At 47.1% G+C, this 20,606-nt stretch overlaps 1 protein-coding gene across 4 annotated transcripts in view; it reads right to left on the bottom strand.

Moving 5' to 3' along the window:
* Nucleotides 1-20,606, bottom strand: part of PDE1C (phosphodiesterase 1C) — a 1,357,122-nt gene that overhangs the window by 258,541 nt on the left and 1,077,975 nt on the right. For all 4 annotated transcript variants that reach the window (XM_068236575.1, XM_068236577.1, XM_068236578.1 and 1 more), the window contains 2 exons: nucleotides 18,200-18,301; nucleotides 8,587-8,707 (listed from right to left, as the gene is read on the bottom strand). In XM_068236575.1, the coding sequence (XP_068092676.1) occupies nucleotides 8,587-8,707; nucleotides 18,200-18,301 (223 nt within the window). The remainder of the gene's footprint in view (nucleotides 1-8,586; nucleotides 8,708-18,199; nucleotides 18,302-20,606) is intronic.

Here is a 20,606-nt window from a genome sequence, read left to right on the forward strand (position 1 = left end):
CAGAGGAAGGCCACCCGGCAGCTCTGTGCAAGGTCGTGTTAATGTGATTTCTTGTGGCCCTCGACCAAAGTACAGTGCTCAGAAGAAGGCACGTTCCATCAACTCCTAAGAGTTGCGCACTGCGCTTCCTCTGTTACACTTACTGCTATTGCCATAGACTTGAGGCATGGATCCCGAGGGCTACTGCCCGCCCGAAGACTAAGTCAGTCCCCACACACAGCATCTTTGTCTGCACGCCGTGTGACTGGCTGCCTGCCCCAAGACTAAGTCACTCCCCACACAGCACCTCTGCCCGCAAGCCACTTGACTGCCTTCTCCACCACCACCAGCAGGGTCCAAAACCCCAGGCGGATTCCTGAATTTTTTAGGCCGCTGCTAGTAGCAACGGCTGCTATCATAATTTTTCTGGTGTGTGTACATGCCTGCCTAATTTTTCTGGCTGCACTGCGGCTGCAACAACAAAACAAAAGGCATGTACATGTGCCCATTTCCCTTTGTGACCATTACCTTGCCACGGTGAAGGGGCTTGCGTATCACAATGAAGCAATGACCGCTGGCTATATGAGTGTCTCTGGGGGTGGCAAACCAAAGATAATAGGTCATTGCTTCATTGTGGACAGACCAAATTTGATCAGTTGGACAGTCACTGTTCTGTCATTCAGCTATCTCAGCCCAGCGACCATATGGGCTAGAAAGCCGCCATCACCTGCACTCTCGTCATGGTGTGCACCAGTCCAGCACGGCCGTCACTACACAAACAGCTGTTTGCAGTCACTGCATGCCTTTCACTGCATCTTTGACTGCACATTGTATCATACCTGGCAGTCAGTGCATAACTTTCACTTGAATGGATGGCAGACTTGCCCTCCATAACAGATTCTCGTTAAAGGATTTAAAGTTGATTCATCTTATATACAGCAGGGCCTCAAAAGTCCTCCTGTATTGTTATTTTTGGTCACTACCTCGGGACGTGCATGCCATGCCTGCTGCCTTTCTTGGATGTGTGGTGGTAGCTGTTTTTCAGGCTCCAACTCCGGACCGGAATTGAACCCTGATTCCCCGGCCATTAGCAGTGTTCACAATGGCAGACTTGCCCTCCATAACAGATTCTCGTTACAGGTAGTAAAGTTGATCAGTGTCATATACAGCAGGGCCTCGAAAGTCCTCCTGTATTGTTATTTTTGGTCACTACCTCAGGACGTGCATGCCATGCCTGCTGCCTTCCTTGGATGTGTGGTGGTAGCCGTTACTGCTCCTTTGCCCACAGCATGCCTGCTGCCTTCCTTGGTTGTGTGGTGGTGGTAGCCGTTTCTTAGGCTCCCACTCCAGACCGGAATCAAACCAGGATTCCCCGGCCATTACCCGTGGTCACTCGCAATGGCAGACTCGCCCTCCATAAAAGATTCTCGTTGCAGGTACTGAACAGCAAGCAGAAGAAGTATGTAAAAAAATAGATGTAAGTGAGGAAGAGCAATCTCGCCATGGTGCGCACCAGTCCAGCACAGCCGTCACTATGCAAACAGCTGTTTGCGGTGCATTACACGGTGAGTTTGGTGTGTCAGTGTGAAGCAATGCTCTAATTACACTCCCTAATCCATGTATACACACGGAAGATGTTTTACAGCACTTTAGGCCTGCAATTTAGCATTCAATGTGATTTTTGCCCTTAAAACGCTGCTTTACGTCAAATCCAGATTTTTCCTCGGGACTTTTGGCGTGTATCCCACTCCGCCATGCCCCCCTCCAGGTGTTAGACCCCTTGAAACATCTTTTCCATCACTTTTGTGGCCAGCATAACTTTTTCTAGTTTTCAAAGTTCGCCTCCCCATTGAAGTCTATTGCGGTTTGCGAAAGTTCACGCAAACCGAACTTTTGTGGGAGGTTCGCGAACCTAAAATCGGAGGTTCGGGCCATCTCTACATGGGGGCACATTTATACACTTGGAGGAATAGTTCCAGTGGTTTTGTCGCGTTCATCACTCGCACCACTTTACAAAGTACATAGTCATGTCACTGACTGTCCTCAGAGGACAATCTAGGATTAGATCTCACAATCTAATCCTATCATAGCCATAGTCTAATGTCCTACCATATTATTATTATGTATTTGTAGCACTGACATCTTCTGCAGCACTTTACAGAGTACATACTCATATCTCTGATTGTGCCTCAGAGGGGCTCACAGTCTAATCCCTGTCATAGTCATAATGTAATCTCCTACCATATTATAATTGCGTATTTATATAGCACTGACATCCTCTGCAGCACTTTACAGAGTGCATAGTCATGTCACTGACTGTCCCCAGAGTAGCTCATAGTACAAACCCTTCCATAGTTATAGACTAATATTATCACTATAGGATTGTTTAGGGGAAAAACAGTTATTAGTATATTTTGAAGATGTAGAAGAATATTTAGTGTCTGAATGAAATCTGGGGGCACTTATACCTGGCTTCCTATATTGGGGGAACCTATTCCTGGCTTCCTATACTGGGGGCCCCTATACTTGTACCTGGCTACCTATACAGGGGGCACCTATAACTGGCTACCTATACTGGGGGCACCTATACCTGGCTACCTAAAAACCCATATCTCTACTACTGTTGTATGCATGCCAAATGCAGTCCTATGGAGAAGCTCACTATATACACCACCCCGTAATGAGGAACAATAACAAGCAGGGACTGGCCATGAATCCATGTCAGTGACATAGTTGTGGCCCATGGGGGGGCGCACTTGGGCAGCCCAGCCTCTGTTGGTGGTGGACCTTGTCCAGGCCCAGAGTGTACTGGCTGGCCCAGCTATCACTTCTCCCTTAGTTCACTTCTCATCATAGATAGCTACACCTGCCCCTTAGTATAAGGTAGCCAGAGCTATCCTCAGTATTAACTAAATAGAGGTGCCCCTAAGTAATAGGTAGCTAGAAGTGTCCCCAACTGAAGGGAGATCTGGTCAGTGGAATGCAGAGACGCGGTTGAGTGACCTCTCATTTACACTCTCATCAGGACTCTGCATAGCTAAGGTAGAAGTGAGGCACTTGGGAAGAGGTGTGAGCCGCTTTTCCCCTCCTCAGGCGCCTATAGGCACGTGCCTACAGAGCCTTATGGTAAATCCAACCCTGCTTGTGTGAGTAATTGTGAAGTTAACTCTGTTATTAGGGCCATGTTTATAACGTTGATAAATCAAGCTATTGCATGGGAAAAGGCTATAAATAATGAAGACATTTATATAGAAACAAGTTTAAAAAAGCAGACATCCTGCATAAATCTGAAGCTACATGGAAATAGTTCCTAGACTCAAGGCTTTTTATTTCATATTGTAGCTTTTGAACATCATGCAGGTTATTTTGACCTTGACGCCAATGTTTGTTCTCTGAAGATTTACAAAAATGATCTTCTACAACAATGTCTTTGCTTGACTTTTGTAATTAATAACTTCTTACAGATTATAATTCACTGTTTAATGTCAGCTTTCACTCACTTTACTAAGGTAGTGTACCCTTTCCTTAATACACCCAAGGGACTAAGTAAAATATTGCATACCCACAGAATAGTCAGGAAGGAAGAGATACACTATAAATTTTGCAAGGTTCTTGCTACATTTAATGTGAGAGTAATAGCAGCCTTGGGAAATGTTTTGATGTGACCCAAAACACTCTTTGGATTAAAAGTGTTGACGTGACTATCCATGCAAAAGGCTCCTCTCCTGTTGGTGATATTTGTTTCAAAGCACGTTTGCGTCAAACCTGAGATTCAGACTCTTTCTCTGAAGATAAGGGACCTATTTATAAAGTGTATAAGTGTTAATCTAAAAATAGGTTCCACTTTTCATATACCACTTTTGAAATACTGATTAACACTTCCGTAATGCCATGATTAAAATAGAATAAACAGGTTTTGTCCCCTGGCAAACTACTGATCACTAGTGGAAAATTGCTGCATCCCTGTCCTAAATTTATGATCAGAAAAGCAGTTCAGTTGCATTGAGAAGTATAGAACTGTTATTTCTCAAATTGTGGTTGCAGACTTCCGTCATACCATTACTGGCAAAGTGCCAATAACAGCAACTGTGGCAATTAGGTCTTTGAAATGAACATCACTGCTCTCCACTGTTTCCTACCAGAATAGCCACAGGAATTTATATATATGATCATGTTTGATTGCAACTTTATAAATGAAGGATTAACGGAAAATATAATTGGTTGTAATAGTGATGATCACAATGAAAACATTGCATCTTACCTTGCAATTGCTTCCATCCACCAATGGCGGGAAACTCGTCATCACCAGGGATGTTTTCCCTGGTTAGTATTTTAAAGTTTACCTGAGACATTTTAAACAAAATGATTTATACTTACCTGTGGCTTCCTCTAGCCCTTTTTATTTTATCGGGCCCTCCCTATTGTGCTGCTTCCAACCCCGGAAGGGTCCAACTTGAGCCAGTCAAGAACTTCTGTGCATATTCTTCCATGACTAGGAGCATTCTGCACAAGTGCAGTTAGTTAAGACTGCAGCTGCGCTTGTGCAGAATGTTACCAACCACAGGAGAGCAATCGAGGTGCACAGCCAGGACTGCGTGTGCACAAAAGCCCACATCCCAGCTGGATCCCAGACTCTACTGCGGCTCGGCGGAGAGAACCGAACTGACATGGAGGGAGGTAACAGAATACAAAAGGGCTGGAGGAAGCCTCAGGTAAGCATAAATCCTTTTGTTTGAAATATCTTAGGTTTACTTTAAAGATCCCTAGGGGTAATGAGCACAGGCATTTGCTAGCACATGCTCTTTGCTCCTTGATTGCTGAGAATCCTTGAGGCTCAAATTAAGTTTTAGAGGATGCAGATATACTGTCTTTAGAATGACAACGTGTTGATAACAAAAACAAATATTTGAATTTCGTAGTGTAACTCACAAACACTTTTGCAGATGCCCTCACAAAGACTTTATACATACCACTTGTTCTTCTTATACTGGTTTCAGGAAACATTCTTTTTTTTTTTTATTTTTTTTTTTTTTACAATTGAATCTATCTGTGAAGAGCTGTAATAGTTGACAGCACTGATTACTGCTAGACCTTGATATGTCTGTAAACATTCTCCTAGCAGGGGAGCTTAGAGACAGTAATAGCCTACAGTGGGTTGCAAAAGTATTCGGCCCCCTTGAAGTTTTCCACATTTTGTCACATTACTGCCACAAACAGTGCGTAATTATTCGGCTCCCTGAGTCAATACTTTGTAGAACCACCTTTTTCTGCAATTACAGCTGCCAGTCGTTTAGGGTATGTCTCTACCAGCTTTGCACATCTAGAGACTGAAATCCTTGCCCATTCTTCTTTGCAAAACTGCTCCAGTTCAGTCAGATTAGATGGACAGCGTTTGTGAACAGCAGTTTTCAGATCTTGCCACAGATTCTCCATTGGATTTAGATCTGGACTTTGACTGGGCCATTCTAACACATAGATATGTTTTGTTTTAAACCATTCCATTGTTGCCCTGGCTTTAGGTTTAGGGTCATTGTCCTGCTGGAAGGTGAACCTCCGCCCCAGTCTCAAGTCTTTTGCAGACTCCAAGAGGTTTTTCTTCCAAGTTTGCCCTGTATTTGGCTCCATCCATCTTCCCATCAACTCTGACCAGCTTTCCTGTCCCTGCTGAAGAGATGCACCCCCCGAGCATGATGCTGCCACCACCATATTTGACAGTGGGGATGGTGTGTTCAGAGTGATGTGCAGTGTCAGTTTTCCGCCACACATAGCGTTTTGCATTTTGGCCAAAAAGTTCCATTTTGGTCTCATCTGACCAGAGCACCTTCTTCCGCGTGGTTGCTGTATCCCCCACATGGCTTGTGGCAAACTGCAAACGGGACTTCTTATGCTTTCTGTTAACAATGCCTTTCTTCTTGCCACTCTTCCATAAAGGCCAACTTTGTACAGTGCATGACTAATAGTTGTCCTATGGACAGAGTCTCCCACCTGAGCTGTAGATCTCTGCAGCTCGTCTAGCGTTACCATGGGCCTCTTGACTGCATTTCTGATCAGCGCTCTCCTTGTTCGGCCTGTGAGTTTAGGTGGATGGCCTTGTCTTGGTAGGTTTACAGTTGTGCCATACTCCTTCCATTTCTGAATGATCGCTTGAACAGTGCTCCGTGGGATGTTCAAGGCTTTGAAAATCTTTTTGTAGCCTAAGCCTGCTTTAAATTTCTCAATAACTTGATTCCTGACCTGTCTTGTGTGTTCTTTGGACTTCACTGTGTTGTTGCTCCCAATATTCTCTTAGACAACCTCTGAGGCCCTCACAGAGCAGCTGTATTTGTACTGACATTAGATTACACACAGGTGCACTCTATTTAGTCATTAGTACTCATCAGGCAATGTCTATAGGCAACTGACTGCACTCAGATCAAAGGGGGCCAAATAATTATGCACACACCACTTTGCAGTTATTTATATGTAAAAAATGTTTGGAATCATGTATGATTTTTGTTCCACTTCTCATGTGTACACCACTTTGTGTTGGTCTTTCATGTGGAATTCCAATAAAATTGATTCATGTTTGTGGCAGTAATATGACAAAATGTGGAAACTTCAAGGGGGCCGAATACTTTTGCACCCCACTGTATTAGTGGCTGGACCACATGTCAGGTGTCTCCTAGAAACATCAGCTCTGCAGGTAAGAGTATTTTTAGAATTTACAAAAGGCAAGATAGAACCCTCCTGTAACGATTGTGGAACTTTCTCCGTGATCAGCGCACAACGCGTGCGCTGACACGGCGGAAATCCTCCACAAGCGTGTAATTGCAGGCACCCAGCAAAAGGTGCTACGTGTAGAGGGAAATTCCTGTTGGCAGATGGCGCTGGGGAGTGCAGAGGAACCAATCCTCTGTACCTCCACAAATGCCAGACAGGAATTGTACGAAGCGCAGAACGCAATCGCAAGAGAGGCGATTGCGAATGAGAACGAGCAAAGGGACAGGTTGTATGTGTGTGCGCCAATCCAGTCGCCACCCCGCAACCGCGCACACACAACAGCAGATATGAAATAGGAACGCGATCGCGAGAGGTGCGATCGCCAGACGTGACACAAGGCAGATGAGAATAGAATACGAGGGTAGCAAAGGCACAGCAAATAATACAATGAGAAGATGCGGAAAATAACAAACGCTAGCTAACCGCGAACACCGCACGCATTCGCAACAGTGCGCGCGGTTATGCGCGGTCTCCACGTGATAAGCACAATAGAGACAAGCACGCCTAACTAACCATCGACAGAGAAACATGAAACAGGGGACGCGAACGCTTGCTTAACGGTTACCTCACCGAGCCTCCAGCAAGCGGTCGTAGCAGACAAGACAGACACACGAAAACAGGGACAAGCGAGAGATAGGATCCACAGCACTAGCGAAAAGTGGCTAGCGTGATCCAGGTACAGAGTAGCAGAACAGAAGGATCCACAGCACTAGCGAAAAGTGGCTAGCGCGATCCCAGGAGACAGAACAGAAGGATCCACAGCGCTAGCGAAAATTGGCTAGGGCGATCCCAGGAGACAGAACAGAAGGATCCACAGCACTAGCGAAAAGTGGCTAGCGCGATCCAGAAAGGCAGAACAGAAGAGATAGCTGGTAGCAACCGCTGCACCAGCTATGCTCCAAGAACAGAGATCAGAACAACTTCCTATCGACCACCGCTGGGACAGGACAATCGCAACAGACAAACAAAACAGATAAACAATCCTAACTGCACTAGGGAAATCTGCCTAGCACAGTTTCCAGGAATTACTCTAAGCTGATAGTCAAACAGAGATTAAGGCTGACACCCCACCAGGAGTGTTACATAGGACGAAATCCTTATGACCAGCCAAGCATTGTGGGAAAGACATAGTACTTATAGTACACGCCTCCAATGAATGTGGCCAGGCAATTTGCATGACAACGTATGCAAATTCCTCTGCAAGCACAAGCTGCAAAACTGACAGAAGCTCTTCTTTCCAGAGTCCTGCAGCATGCAAACCTACACAATGGTCAAAAGGCTGCCTGCTTGCACAGGCAGCTGAGCAAATCATCACACCTCCATGAACAGAGACAGTATTTTCTGTAGCTCTGGTCAACCAGATAGGACAACACTTTGCATTAGGAAAATGATGGATATGTAGAACATGACAGAGAAAAGATCAAGTTTAGTTCAGTCTTAGTTTAAATTGGACCTGAACTCTTGCACAGTACACAAGGAAAACATAGAGAAATGCACCCTGAATGTATTTAGAGAGTTTAGCCTGTATACTTCCCCCTCATCTGAGACTAATCACAAGTTGTAATTTGATCTCTCCCCTGGGTCAGCTGGCTGCCACGGCAGAGAGCTAATTTTTAAGCATAGGATGTCAACAATATGTCTGCTTCCATCAAAGTAGGAAGTAGAAACATTGGAGATTTATTGCAGGCTTTGTATCAGCTGTAACATAGATTTTTTTTCTTTAAAGATTTTTATGCTGTTGCATATCTTTTAGAGAAGAGAGGAAGTTCTGAGTTCAGGTCCGATTTAAGTTTTATACCAGAAAATTATTGAAGTAATTTGCCAAATGATTTTGTAGAAAATGTATACCTGTCTGAAGAATTCTTCTAATAGTGACATCGTCCACCTGTGATGGAGGTCCCAGTTTTTTGCTGGATGGCTGATGTCTGCTGTGTGCAACAACAGCGATAAGGCTTTTGGCTTATCAATCCTGTACATTTAAATAATTGAACAAATTAATCACAGAAGTAAGGATAGCAAAAATAAAGCATCTTACTGCTTTATCTCTACAAATGAGTGCTTGTCATATTCAATATAACACAGTTATATAAAATATCATGATAACATTTTATATGGCATCATTACAAAAGGAACACATTTGCTTATGATTCACACATCTAAATATACTAAAGTGGAATTCAGCCCTAAAAAATGAAAATCTACAAAAACACTGTAAATACATGCAATAATAGACCGAAACGGCCAATAACAACCATTTCAGACACCGATCGTTCTGTGTGTCCAGCATCTGCCGATCATTCCTGCTCGGGCATCAGACATTGTTAAGGATCCCTCCTGTTAGATCCTAACGACCCTCGATACCCCAGCAAGACCTCTCAGACTAATAGAAGCCGCTCTGTCATGCACCAATTGCCATCTCTCTGCCCCCTTCCTTAGCAACAGAACGCATCACTAATAGTGCTGTTTGTACACATCCAGGCAAGGGATGTGTACGAACAGCATAGTTCCCTGTAATTCTTCCCGAGGGATCGTATCCCCAAAATGCAGTCGCACTGCGGAAAGCAGTTGGATGGACTCGCTTGGGCCCAGGTAAAAAACAGCTGAGCCCGATCAGGTTTGTGTTACTGGAAAGGCATAGACAGCTTGCGCCAGACTGGGCTCAGCTTTTTCCACTGGAGCCCGTGCAGGTCCATGCTGGTATGCATGTACAAGCTGTCTTTAGGATTCAGATTCTTCCCGCTCCTGAGGTGAACACCCTACAGGTACATTGTTGAGAACATTCCTAACAATAACTTTTTTTTAATTGTTCAAGTGTAAAAAAACATTTTATATTGTACATTTTACACTGGACATATTTTGCCTATTCTGAAGAGGCTGTTACCTGCTGATACGATATATTCACAGTCCCTTAGTCAACATCAACGTCATCATTTTGATCAAATAGTTTAAACCTGATCATCAGTCAGGCATGTTGGGTGCAATAGATCATTCTCAGATTCAATCAAAGTAACTACACCAGCCAGAAAAACAGACACAAGAATGATCAGTCTTACAAAAGCTTGGCAATGGTATAAGAGATAATAAAATTGCAGAGTGTGCGGAACACAATCTGGTGTATAGTCCACATGCAGTATTAAAAAGAGTGGATGATCCTACATCTGCAACCATCCTGTGGTCTTCTGGCTAAAGCTGAACATACACGCATTAGATGTCGCAAACAACTGACGTACCTGATATTGATGACTTGCCATATTGCCCCATCAGATATTGGATCAGATTTTGGCAGAAATCCCATCTAATAATCCCATTCACAGTTGCAGTTGCAAGCTTTGCACTGCTCGTTGTGGTATAAAACTATTGAGCCTTATTCTCATGTTGCTCTAGCCATCGGAACCCTTTTGCTCTTAATCTCTCAAACAAAAGCCTTTGCTAAATCTAGCTTCTAATATATGAAAAATGTTATATTTTTTATTTTTGTTTATTTATATTTTTTTATTTATATTATAATTTGTGTTAAGCTTTGTTTAATAATTAGTCCCTTGAAATTGCAGTCAGCCTTTCACCTTGTTTCAAGTAGAGTTGGGCCGAACGGTTCGCCGGCGAACGTGGTTCGCGCGAACGTAGGTGGTTCGCGTGCGGGTACCGCACGCGAACCTTTTGCGGAAGAAGTTCGGTTCGCCCCATAATGCACTGAGGGTCAACTTTGACCCTCTACATCACAGTCAGCAGGCCCAGTGTAGCCAATTAGGCTACACTAGCCCCTGGAGCCCCACCCCCCCTTATATAAGGCAGGCAGCGGCGGCCATTACGGCCACTCGTGTGCCTGCATTAGTGAGAGTAGGGCGAGCTGCTGCAGTCTCTCATATAGGGAAAGATTAGTTAGGCTTAACTTCTTCCTGGCTGCATACCTGTTCTGTTCAGTGAGCCCTCAGCCCACTGCATACCTGTACTGTGATCCTGCCACTGCATACCTGTACTGTGATCCTGCCACTGCATACCTGTTCAGTGATCCTGCCACTGCATACCTGTTCAGTGATCCTGCCACTGCATACCTATTCTGTTCAGTGAGCCCTCAGCCCACTGCATACCTGTACTGTGATCCTGCCACTCCATACCTGTTCAGTGATCAGGGCCGGCCCTAGACTATTTGCCGCCTGAGGCAAAAAAACATTTTCCGCCTTCCTGCAACGCTGCAGGAAGTGACGTCAGTGGAGCGCACGCTTGGAACGAGGAAGAGGTGAGTCCTACCCGCCCGTGCCTCTTACACATAGCGGCTGCTTGTATTTAGGGCTGGAGGGTAGCGGAGCACGGGGGACCCAGGCGAGGGAGGGGGGGGTCCGACCCCCCTCCCTGCCGCTAGGCCCAATACCCCCGTCCTGCCAGCTACCCCTCCAGCTCGGCGGCCGGCTCCCCGCACCCACGGACGGGCGGGTGCCGCCCCTGGAATTTTGCCGCCTGAGGCAAAAGTTTCACCCCGCCTCATGAGCAGGCCGGCCCTGTCAGTGATCCTGCCACTGCATACCTGTTCTGTTCAGTGAGCCCTCAGCCCACTGCATACCTGTACTGTGATCCTGCCACTGCATACCTGTTCAGTGATCCTGCCACTGCATACCTGTTCAGTGATCCTGCGACTGCATACCTGTTCTGTTCAGTGAGCCCTCAGCCCACTGCATACCTGTACTGTGATCCTGCCACTCCATACCTGTTCAGTGATCCTGCCACTGCATACCTGTTCTGTTCAGTGAGCCCTCAGCCCACTGCATACCTGTACTGTGATCCTGCCACTCCATACCTGTTCAGTGATCCTGCCACTGCATACCTGTTCAGTGATCCTGCCACTGCATACCTGTTCTGTGAACCCGCCACTGTATACCTGTTCTGTTCAGTGGACCCGCCACTGTATACCTGTTCTGTGAACCCGCCACTGTATACCTGTTCTGTTCAGTGGACCCGCCACTGTATACCTGTTCTGTTCAGTGGACCCGCCACTGTATACCTGTTCTGTTCAGTGGACCCGCCACTGTATACCTGTTCAGTGAACCCGCCACTGCATACCTGTTGTGTTCAGTGAACCTGCCACTGCATACCTGTTGTGTTCAGTGAACCTGCCACTGCATACCTGTTCTGTGAACCCGCCACTGTATACCTGTTCTGTTCAGTGGACCCGCCACTGTATACCTGTTCAGTGAACCCGCCACTGTATACCTGTTCTGTTCAGTGGACCCGCCACTGTATACCTGTTTAGTGAACACGCCACTGCATACCTATTGTGTTCAGTGATCCTGCCACTGCATACCTGTTCTGTGAACCCGCCACTGTATACCTGTTCTGTTCAGTGGACCCGCCACTGTATACCTGTTCTGTGAACCCGCCACTGTATACCTGTTCTGTTCAGTGGACCCGCCACTGTATACCTGTTCTGTTCAGTGGACCCGCCACTGTATACCTGTTCTGTTCAGTGGACCCGCCACTGTATACCTGTTTAGTGAACACGCCACTGCATACCTATTGTGTTCAGTGATCCTGCCACTGCATACCTGTTCTGTGAACCCGCCACTGTATACCTGTTCTGTTCAGTGGACCCGCCACTGTATACCTGTTCTGTGAACCCGCCACTGTATACCTGTTCTGTTCAGTGGACCCGCCACTGTATACCTGTTCTGTTCAGTGGACCCGCCACTGTATACCTGTTTAGTGAACACGCCACTGCATACCTATTGTGTTCAGTGATCCTGCCACTGCATACCTGTTCTGTGAACCCGCCACTGTATACCTGTTCTGTTCAGTGGACCCGCCACTGTATACCTGTTCTGTTCAGTGGACCCGCCACTGTATACCTGTTCTGTTCAGTGGACCCGCCACTGTATACCTGTTCTGTTCAGTGGACCCGCCACTGTATACCTGTTCTGTTCAGTGGACCCGCCACTGTATACCTGTTTAGTGAACACGCCACTGCATACCTATTGTGTTCAGTGATCCTGCCACTGCATACCTGTTCTGTGAACCCGCCACTGTATACCTGTTCTGTTCAGTGGACCCGCCACTGTATACCTGTTCTGTTCAGTGGACCCGCCACTGTATACCTGTTCTGTTCAGTGGACCCGCCACTGTATATCTGTTCTGTTCAGTGGACCCGCCACTGTATACCTGTTCTGTGAACCCGCCACTGTATACCTGTTCTGTTCAGTGGACCCGCCACTGTATACCTGTTCTGTTCAGTGGACCCGCCACTGTATACCTGTTCTGTTCAGTGGACCCGCCACTGTATACCTGTTCTGTTCAGTGGACCCGCCACTGTATACCTGTTCTGTTCAGTGGACCCGCCACTGTATACCTGTTCTGTGAACCCGCCACTGTATACCTGTTCTGTTCAGTGGACCCGCCACTGTATACCTGTTTAGTGAACACGCCACTGCATACCTATTGTGTTCAGTGATCCTGCCACTGCATACCTGTTCTGTGAACCCGCCACTGTATACCTGTTCTGTTCAGTGAACCCACCGCATCAGTGCGCATACCTGTGCAGTTAAGTGAACCCACCTACCTACGTGAGTGCACGCAGTGTGATATACCACTCCGTGCATACCCAATATGGACAAAACAGGTAGAGGAAGAGGAAGAGGTAGTGGCAGAGGCAGAGGAAGGCCACCCGGCAGGTCTGCGCGAGGTCGTGTAAATGTAATTTCGTGTGGACCTGGCCCACAGTACAGTGCTCGGAAGAAGGCACGTCCCATCACCTCCCAAGATTGTCAGGACGTGGTTGAGTATTTAGCGACACAGAACACCTCATCTTGCTCAGCCACCAGCGCTACTACTAGCACCACTTCCGCTGCATTTGACACTTCGCAAGAATTATTTAGTGTTGAAATCACTGATGCACAGCCATTGTTGTTACAGCCAGATGAATTTTCACCAGCTAATATGTCTGAGTTACGTGGCAACACTATGGATGTAACGTGTCAGGAGGATGAAGGACCTACTGATGGTGCAAGTTTGGATTTGTCTGAGGCAAGCGAAGCTGGGCAGGATGACTACGATGATGACGGTAATAGGGATCCTCTGTATGTTCCCAATAGAGGAGATGAAGAGGGGGACAGTTCAGAGGGGGAGTCAGAGAGTAGTAGGAGGAGAGAAGTTGCTGAAAGAAGCTGGGGCAGCTCTTCGTCAGAAACAGCTGGTGGCAGAGTCCGGCACCATGTATCGCCACCTATGTACAGCCAGCCAACTTGCCCTTCAGCATCAGCTGCTGAGGTCCTCATAGTGCCCACATCCCAGGGTGGCTCAGCGGTGTGGAAATTTTTTAATGTGTGTGCCTCAGATCGGACCAAAGCCATCTGTTCGCTCTGCCAACAAAAATTGAGCCGTGGAAAGGCCAACACTCACGTAGGGACAAGTGCCTTACGAAGGCACCTGGAGAAAAGGCACAAACAGCAATGGGATGGCCACCTGAGCAAAAGCAGCAGCAGCACACAAAAGAAAAGTCACCCTCCTTCTCCTCTTCCTCCTTCAGGTGCATCATCTGCTTCTGTCGCTTTCTCCTTTGCACCTTCACAGGCACCCTCCTCCACTCCGCCTCTGCCCTTGAGCGGTTCCTGCTCCTCTGCCCACAGCAGCAGTCAGGTGTCCGTGAAGGAAATGTTTGAGCGGAAGAAGCCACTTTTGGCCAGTCACCCCCTTGCCCGGCGTCTGACAGCTGGCGTGGCGGAACTGTTAGCTCGCCAGCTGTTACCATACCGGCTGGTGGACTCTGAGGCCTTCCGTAAATTTGTGGCCATCGGAACACTGCAGTGGAAGATGCCAGGCCGCACTTATTTTTCGAGAAAGGCCATACCCCAACTGCACCGTGAAGTTGAGAGGCAAGTGGTGTCATCTCTTGCGAAGAGCGTTGGGTCAAGGGTACACCTGACCACGGATGGCTGGTCTGCCAAGCACGGGCAGGGCCGCTACATTACCTACACAGCCCATTGGGTGAACCTGGTGGTGAACGATGGCAAGCAGAAAGCGGCGGACCAAATTGTGACACCTCCACGGCTTGCAGGCAGGCCTCCTGCCACCTCCTCTCCTCCTGCTACATGCTCTTCGCTGTCCTCCTCCTCCTCCTTGGCTGAGTGGCAGTTCTCCTCTCCAGCTACACAGCCCCAGCTCCGCAGGGCCTATGCTGCATGCCAGGTATGACGGTGTCACGCCATCTTAGACATGGCTTGTCTCAAAGCGGAGAGTCACACTGGAGCAGCTCTCCTGGCTGCTCTTAAGAAACAGGTGGATGAGTGGCTGACCCCGCACCACCTGGAGATAGGCAACGTGGTGTGCGACAACGGCAGCAATCTGCTTGCCGCTTTGCATATGGGGAAGCTGACACACATACCCTGCATGGCACATGTCATGAATCTAGTGGTTCAAAGATTTGTGGCAAAGTACCCTGGCTTAGCGGATGTCCTGAAGCAGGCCAGGAAGTTCTGTGGGCATTTGAGGCGCTCTTACACAGCCATGGCACGATTTGCAGAAATTCAGCGTAAAAACAACATGCCGGTGAGACGCCTCATTTGCGATAGCCCCACTCGCTGGAACTCGACCCTGCTCATGTTCTCCCGCCTGCTAGAACAGAAGAAAGCCGTCACCCAGTACCTCTACAACTGGAGTAGAACGAAACAGTCTGGGAAGATGGGGATGTTCTGGCCCGACAACTGGACACTGATGAAAAATGCATGCAGGCTCATGCGGCCGTTTGAGGAGGTGACCAACCTGGTGAGCCGCAGTGAGGGCACCATCAGCGACTTAATTCCCTACGCGTACTTCTTGGAGCGTGCTGTGCGTAGAGTGGCGGATGAAGCTGCGAATGAGCGTGACCAGGAACCGTTACGGCAGGAACAGGCATGGGACCAATTTTCATCAGACCCAGCTGTTTCCTCAACACCTGCGGCAGCACAGAGGGGGGAGGAGGAGGAAGAAGAGAGGTCGTGTGCAGAAGACGAGTCAGACTCAGAGGATGATGAGCAAGGTGTTTCTTTGGGGGAGGAGGAGGAGGAGGGGACAGCGGCAGGAGAACAACCGCAGCAGGCGTCGCAGGGGGCTTGTGCTGCTCAACCTTCCCGTGGTATTGTTCGCGGCTGGGGGGAGGAGGTTGACTTACCTGACGTCACTGAGGAAGAGCAAGAGGAGATGGAGGGTACTGGATCCGACTTTGTGCAGATGTCGTCTTTTATGCTGTCCTGCCTGTTGAGGGACCCCCGTATAAAAAACCTCAAGGGGAATGAGCTGTACTGGGTGGCCACACTACTAGACCCTCGGTACAGGCACAAAGTGGCGGACCTGTTACCAACTCACCGGAAGGTGGAAAGGATGCAGCATATGCAGAACCAGCTGTCAACTATGCTTTACAATGCCTTTAAGGGTGATGTGACGGCACAACGCCAGCAAGGTACCACTGCCACTAATCCTCCTCCCGTGTCCACGCAGTCAAAGACAGGACGCTCCAGCGATCTCATGGTGATGTCGGACATGCGGACGTTCTTTAGTCCAACGCCTCGCCGTAGCCCTTCCGGATCCACCCTCCACCAACGCCTCGACCGGCAGGTAGCCGACTACCTGGCCTTAAGTGTGGATGTAGACACTGCTGTGAACAGCGATGAGGAACCCTTGAACTACTGGGTGCGCAGGCTTGACCTGTGGCCAGAGCTGTCCCAATTTGCCATCCAACTTCTCTCCTGCCCTGCCGCAAGCGTCCTCTCAGAAAGGACCTTCAGCGCAGCTGGAGGCATTGTCACAGAGAAGAGAAGTCGCCTAAGTCACAAAAGTGTTAAGTACCTCACCTTTATCAAAATGAATGAGGCATGGATCCCGGAGGGCTGCTGCCCGCCCCAAGACTAAGTCAGTCCCCGCACACACAGCATCTCTGCCTGCACGCCGTGTGACTGGCTGCCTGGCCTGCCCCAAAAAGACTAAGTCGCTCCCAGTCCCTCCACACAGCATGTCTGCCTGCAGGCCGCTTCACTACCTTCTCCGCCACCACCAACAGGGTCCGGGACTCCAGGCGGATTGCTGAATTTTTTAGGCCGCTGCTAGCAGCGGCCGCTGTAATAATTTTTATGGTGCGTGTACATGACTGCCTAATTTTTCTGGCTGCACTGAGGGCAGCTGCAACAACAAAAGAAAAGGCATGTACATGCGCCCATTCCCCTTCGTGATCATTACCTTGCCGTGGTGAAGGGGCTTGCGTATCACAATGAAGCAATGACCGGCGCCTAGATGAGTGTCTCGGGGGGCACACAAAAGATAATAAGGTCGTTGCTTCATTGTGGTCAGACCAAATTTGATCAGCTGGACAGTAACTGTTCTGTCATTCAGCTACATCAGCCAGGCCGACCATATGGGCTGTAAAGCCACAAAAACCTGCACTCTCGACATGGTGCGCACCAGTCCAGCACGGTCGTCACTAGTACAAACAGCTGTTTGCGGTGCGTTACACGGTGAGTTTGGTGTGTCAGTGTGAAGCAGTACCTTAATTACACTACCTGATTGATGTATACACATGCAAGATGTTTTAAAGCACTTTAGGCCTGTCATTTAGCATTCAATGTGATTTCTGCCCTTAAAACGCTGCTTTGCGTCAAATCCAGATTTTTCCCGGGGACTTTTGGCGTGTATCCCACTCCGCCATGCCCCCCTCCAGGTGTTAGACCCCTTGAAACATCTTTTCCATCACTTTTGTGGCCAGCATAATTATTTTTTTTTTCAAAGTTCGCATCCCCATTGAAGTCTATTGCGGTTCGCGAACTTTAACGCGAACCGAACGTTCCGCGAAAGTTCGCGAACCCGGTTCGCGAACCTAAAATCGGAGGTTCGGCCCAACTCTAGTTTCAAGCTGGTCAGATCGCCTAACAGAAAACCAGGTCAGTAAAACTATGGCAGGGACAGTCACACTTCCAAGACTCGCACATGTTTTTCCATAATGTGAAAACACACCTAATCCTTCCCTATGGAGATTTGGGGTGAAATAGGGTAATGTGCAGGGAAAAAATACTGGCTTTCTGTTGCTTTTTTTGCACACAACTAGTGATTCCTATTGCCAACAGTCAGCTGCTGTCCGCTGGCTATTGTCCAAATGTACTGAAACTGCAAAGAATAGTCCACAGTTCACGTAAAACCGTGGCCATTTTCCGTGGACACAAATGTGATCCCTGTCTCAATGATTTGTGACGTATAGTAGTCTTTTAGTATTTTCTATGATGTTTATATGTTTTAAAACCTTTAGGGTACATTTTAGCACATCTGATCAGCATTTTTTCCTTAGCACCAGTATTAATGGAAAACTATCGTGCTTGAGTTTTTAAATCTCTCTTAAAATAGTAAGTCGAGTGTTTTGTGAGTTTCAGAATGTATCTTTGAAGTGCAAAAAAACCCAAAACACTCTGAGTATTTACTGTAGGCATTTACTGCAGGACATCACAACAAGGTTACTTACCCTTCAGGCTGCTGCAAAGCATTCTTCATTGCTTTGATTTGTTGGAAATGACAGGACATATCTGTAGCCAACACCATTTCAATCACCAAAGCCCGGAATTCCCTTCAGGGTTGTCATAAGGCAGAAAGTAAAAGAATGTGTAAGACATTTTCATGTGCATGTACTAATTGTTTGTGACATTTGCACTGCAAACCATATGTGTCATAAAACCCTTACAGATATCTTTATTTCAAGGGAGGTAAGCTTTCTCTTTTTTCAATATCCTCTTTCATTGTAAGCAAGCTAGACCTTTCTCATAAACACAAATTTGTTCTAATGAAAACCAAAATTATGTATTTCTTAAAAAAATAGTCCTATATACATTACTGTTTGATAGCTATACTTACCGTCTGCTTCTAGAGATCAGTGACTTCTATCCCTATCTCCAGTGATCTCGGTTCACAGCAAGGATTGATAAATAGTTAAAAAGGTAAGCCTGGTATAGCCCATATGAGGTTTGCAAATGTTTTCCACTTACAGGATACCTGGGGGGTAGCAGGCATGTGTAGTGGGCTTTTCTTATTCCCACCTCACCCACCTTTCTGCTCCTCCCCCTCCGTTACCATGTACCTATCCCCAGAACTTACTTACTGGTTACGGTGGTCGCAGCTGACGCGCAGGTGCTGTCCGGCGATGTGCATCCTCAATCGCAAGCCTGCAGCCCGGGAGGCCTTTGCGCATGCGCACTACGTCACAACTGCATATTGCGCATGCGCAGAGCACTCCCGGCCCCAGGAGCTACAGGGTGCAATGCAACATGCATAGTGTAAACACGCTCTTATTAGCAGATAATTAAATGAATGTAGTCAGGTTTACAAGAATTTTATGTTATTCAAAAGGACTTCTGTAAGTGAGGCCCTATGTCTTAACTTGACTGTTAACAGAATTCAGCTTAAAGTGACACTGAAGTGAAAAAAATGATTATGATGTAATGATTTGTATGTCTAGTACTGATAACTAATAGAACATTAGTAGCAAAGAAAATAGTCTCATATTTTAATTTGTAGATATGTAATTTTTTTTTTATAACATTGCATAATTCTGTCATATTTGCAATTACAAAGCACACTCTGTATTTTAACTACTTACTGCACCATGTGCAGTATAATCACGCCCTGGAAAACTTCACCTGAAGTCCCAGGGGCGCGAAAGTTAGTCGTGCGCGCTACTGTTACCGCTGTTTAGCAGGGACTTGAATGAATGGGAGTTCCCATTCATTAATCATTAACCATCTTAGCGGTATGGACGAGCTCAGCTCGTCCATCACCGGCGATGGCTGCCGCTCAGGCCCTGCTGGGCCGATTTTGCTCAAATAAAAAGCAGCACACGCAGCCGGCACTTTGCCAGCCGCGTGTGCTGCCCGATCGCCGCCGCTCTGCGGCGATCCGCCGCGAGCAGCGGCGAAAGAGGGTCCCCCCAGCCGCCTGAGCCCTGCGCAGCCGGAACAAATAGTTCCGGCCAGCGCTAAGGGCTGGATCGGAGGCAGCTGACGTCAGGACGTCGGCTGACATCCATGACGTCACTCCGCTCGTCGCCATGGCGACAGGAGAAGCCAAACACGGAAGCCTGCTCATTGCGGCCTTCCGTGTTACTTCTGGCTGCCGGAGGCGATCGGAAGAACGCCTCCGGAGCGCCATCTAGTGGGCTTTCATGCAGCCAACTTTCAGTTGGCTGCATGAAATAGTTTTTTTTTTATTTAAAAAAAACCCTCCCGCAGCCGCCCTGGCGATCTTAATAGAACGCCAGGGTGGTTAATCTAAGTCCCTGATTCAATGAATGCGTCTATGAGACCCCTGCATTCATTGTATCTTCCTGTTGCACGCATTACTTTTGATTCACGTCCTTGGGTGCGTGAATCGGAAGTAATGACTCAGGACATCCTGTGGCCAAATAGTAAAACTACATCAAAAAACATTTTATTTAATAAAAATACCTACGTTTACATCTAAAATTAACTATTTCCTTCCCACCCCCCCCCCCCCCCCCTTGTACCCGAATATATATACCGTATGTGTGTGTGTGTATATATATATATATATATATATATATATATATATATATATAAAATTACATTAACAAAATACATAAATAGTTGCCTTAGGGTCTGAACTTTTTTTATTGGTATGTGAATAGAGTATATAACTGATTTTTTTTTTTTAAATTTGCGGGCTTATAATAATTAGTGATGGACGCAACACTGAAAAAATGCACCTTTATGTCCAAATAAAATATTGACGCCATACATTGTACTAGGGAAATATTTTAAACACTGCAATAACCGGGACAAATGGGCAAATAAAATGTGTGGGTTTTATCCACAGTAGAATGTTTTATTTTAACACTATAATGGCCGAAAACTGAGAAATAA

Source organism: Hyperolius riggenbachi, chromosome 5 (genome assembly GCF_040937935.1).
Source record: "Hyperolius riggenbachi isolate aHypRig1 chromosome 5, aHypRig1.pri, whole genome shotgun sequence".
Taxonomy (NCBI): Eukaryota; Metazoa; Chordata; class Amphibia; order Anura; family Hyperoliidae; genus Hyperolius; species Hyperolius riggenbachi.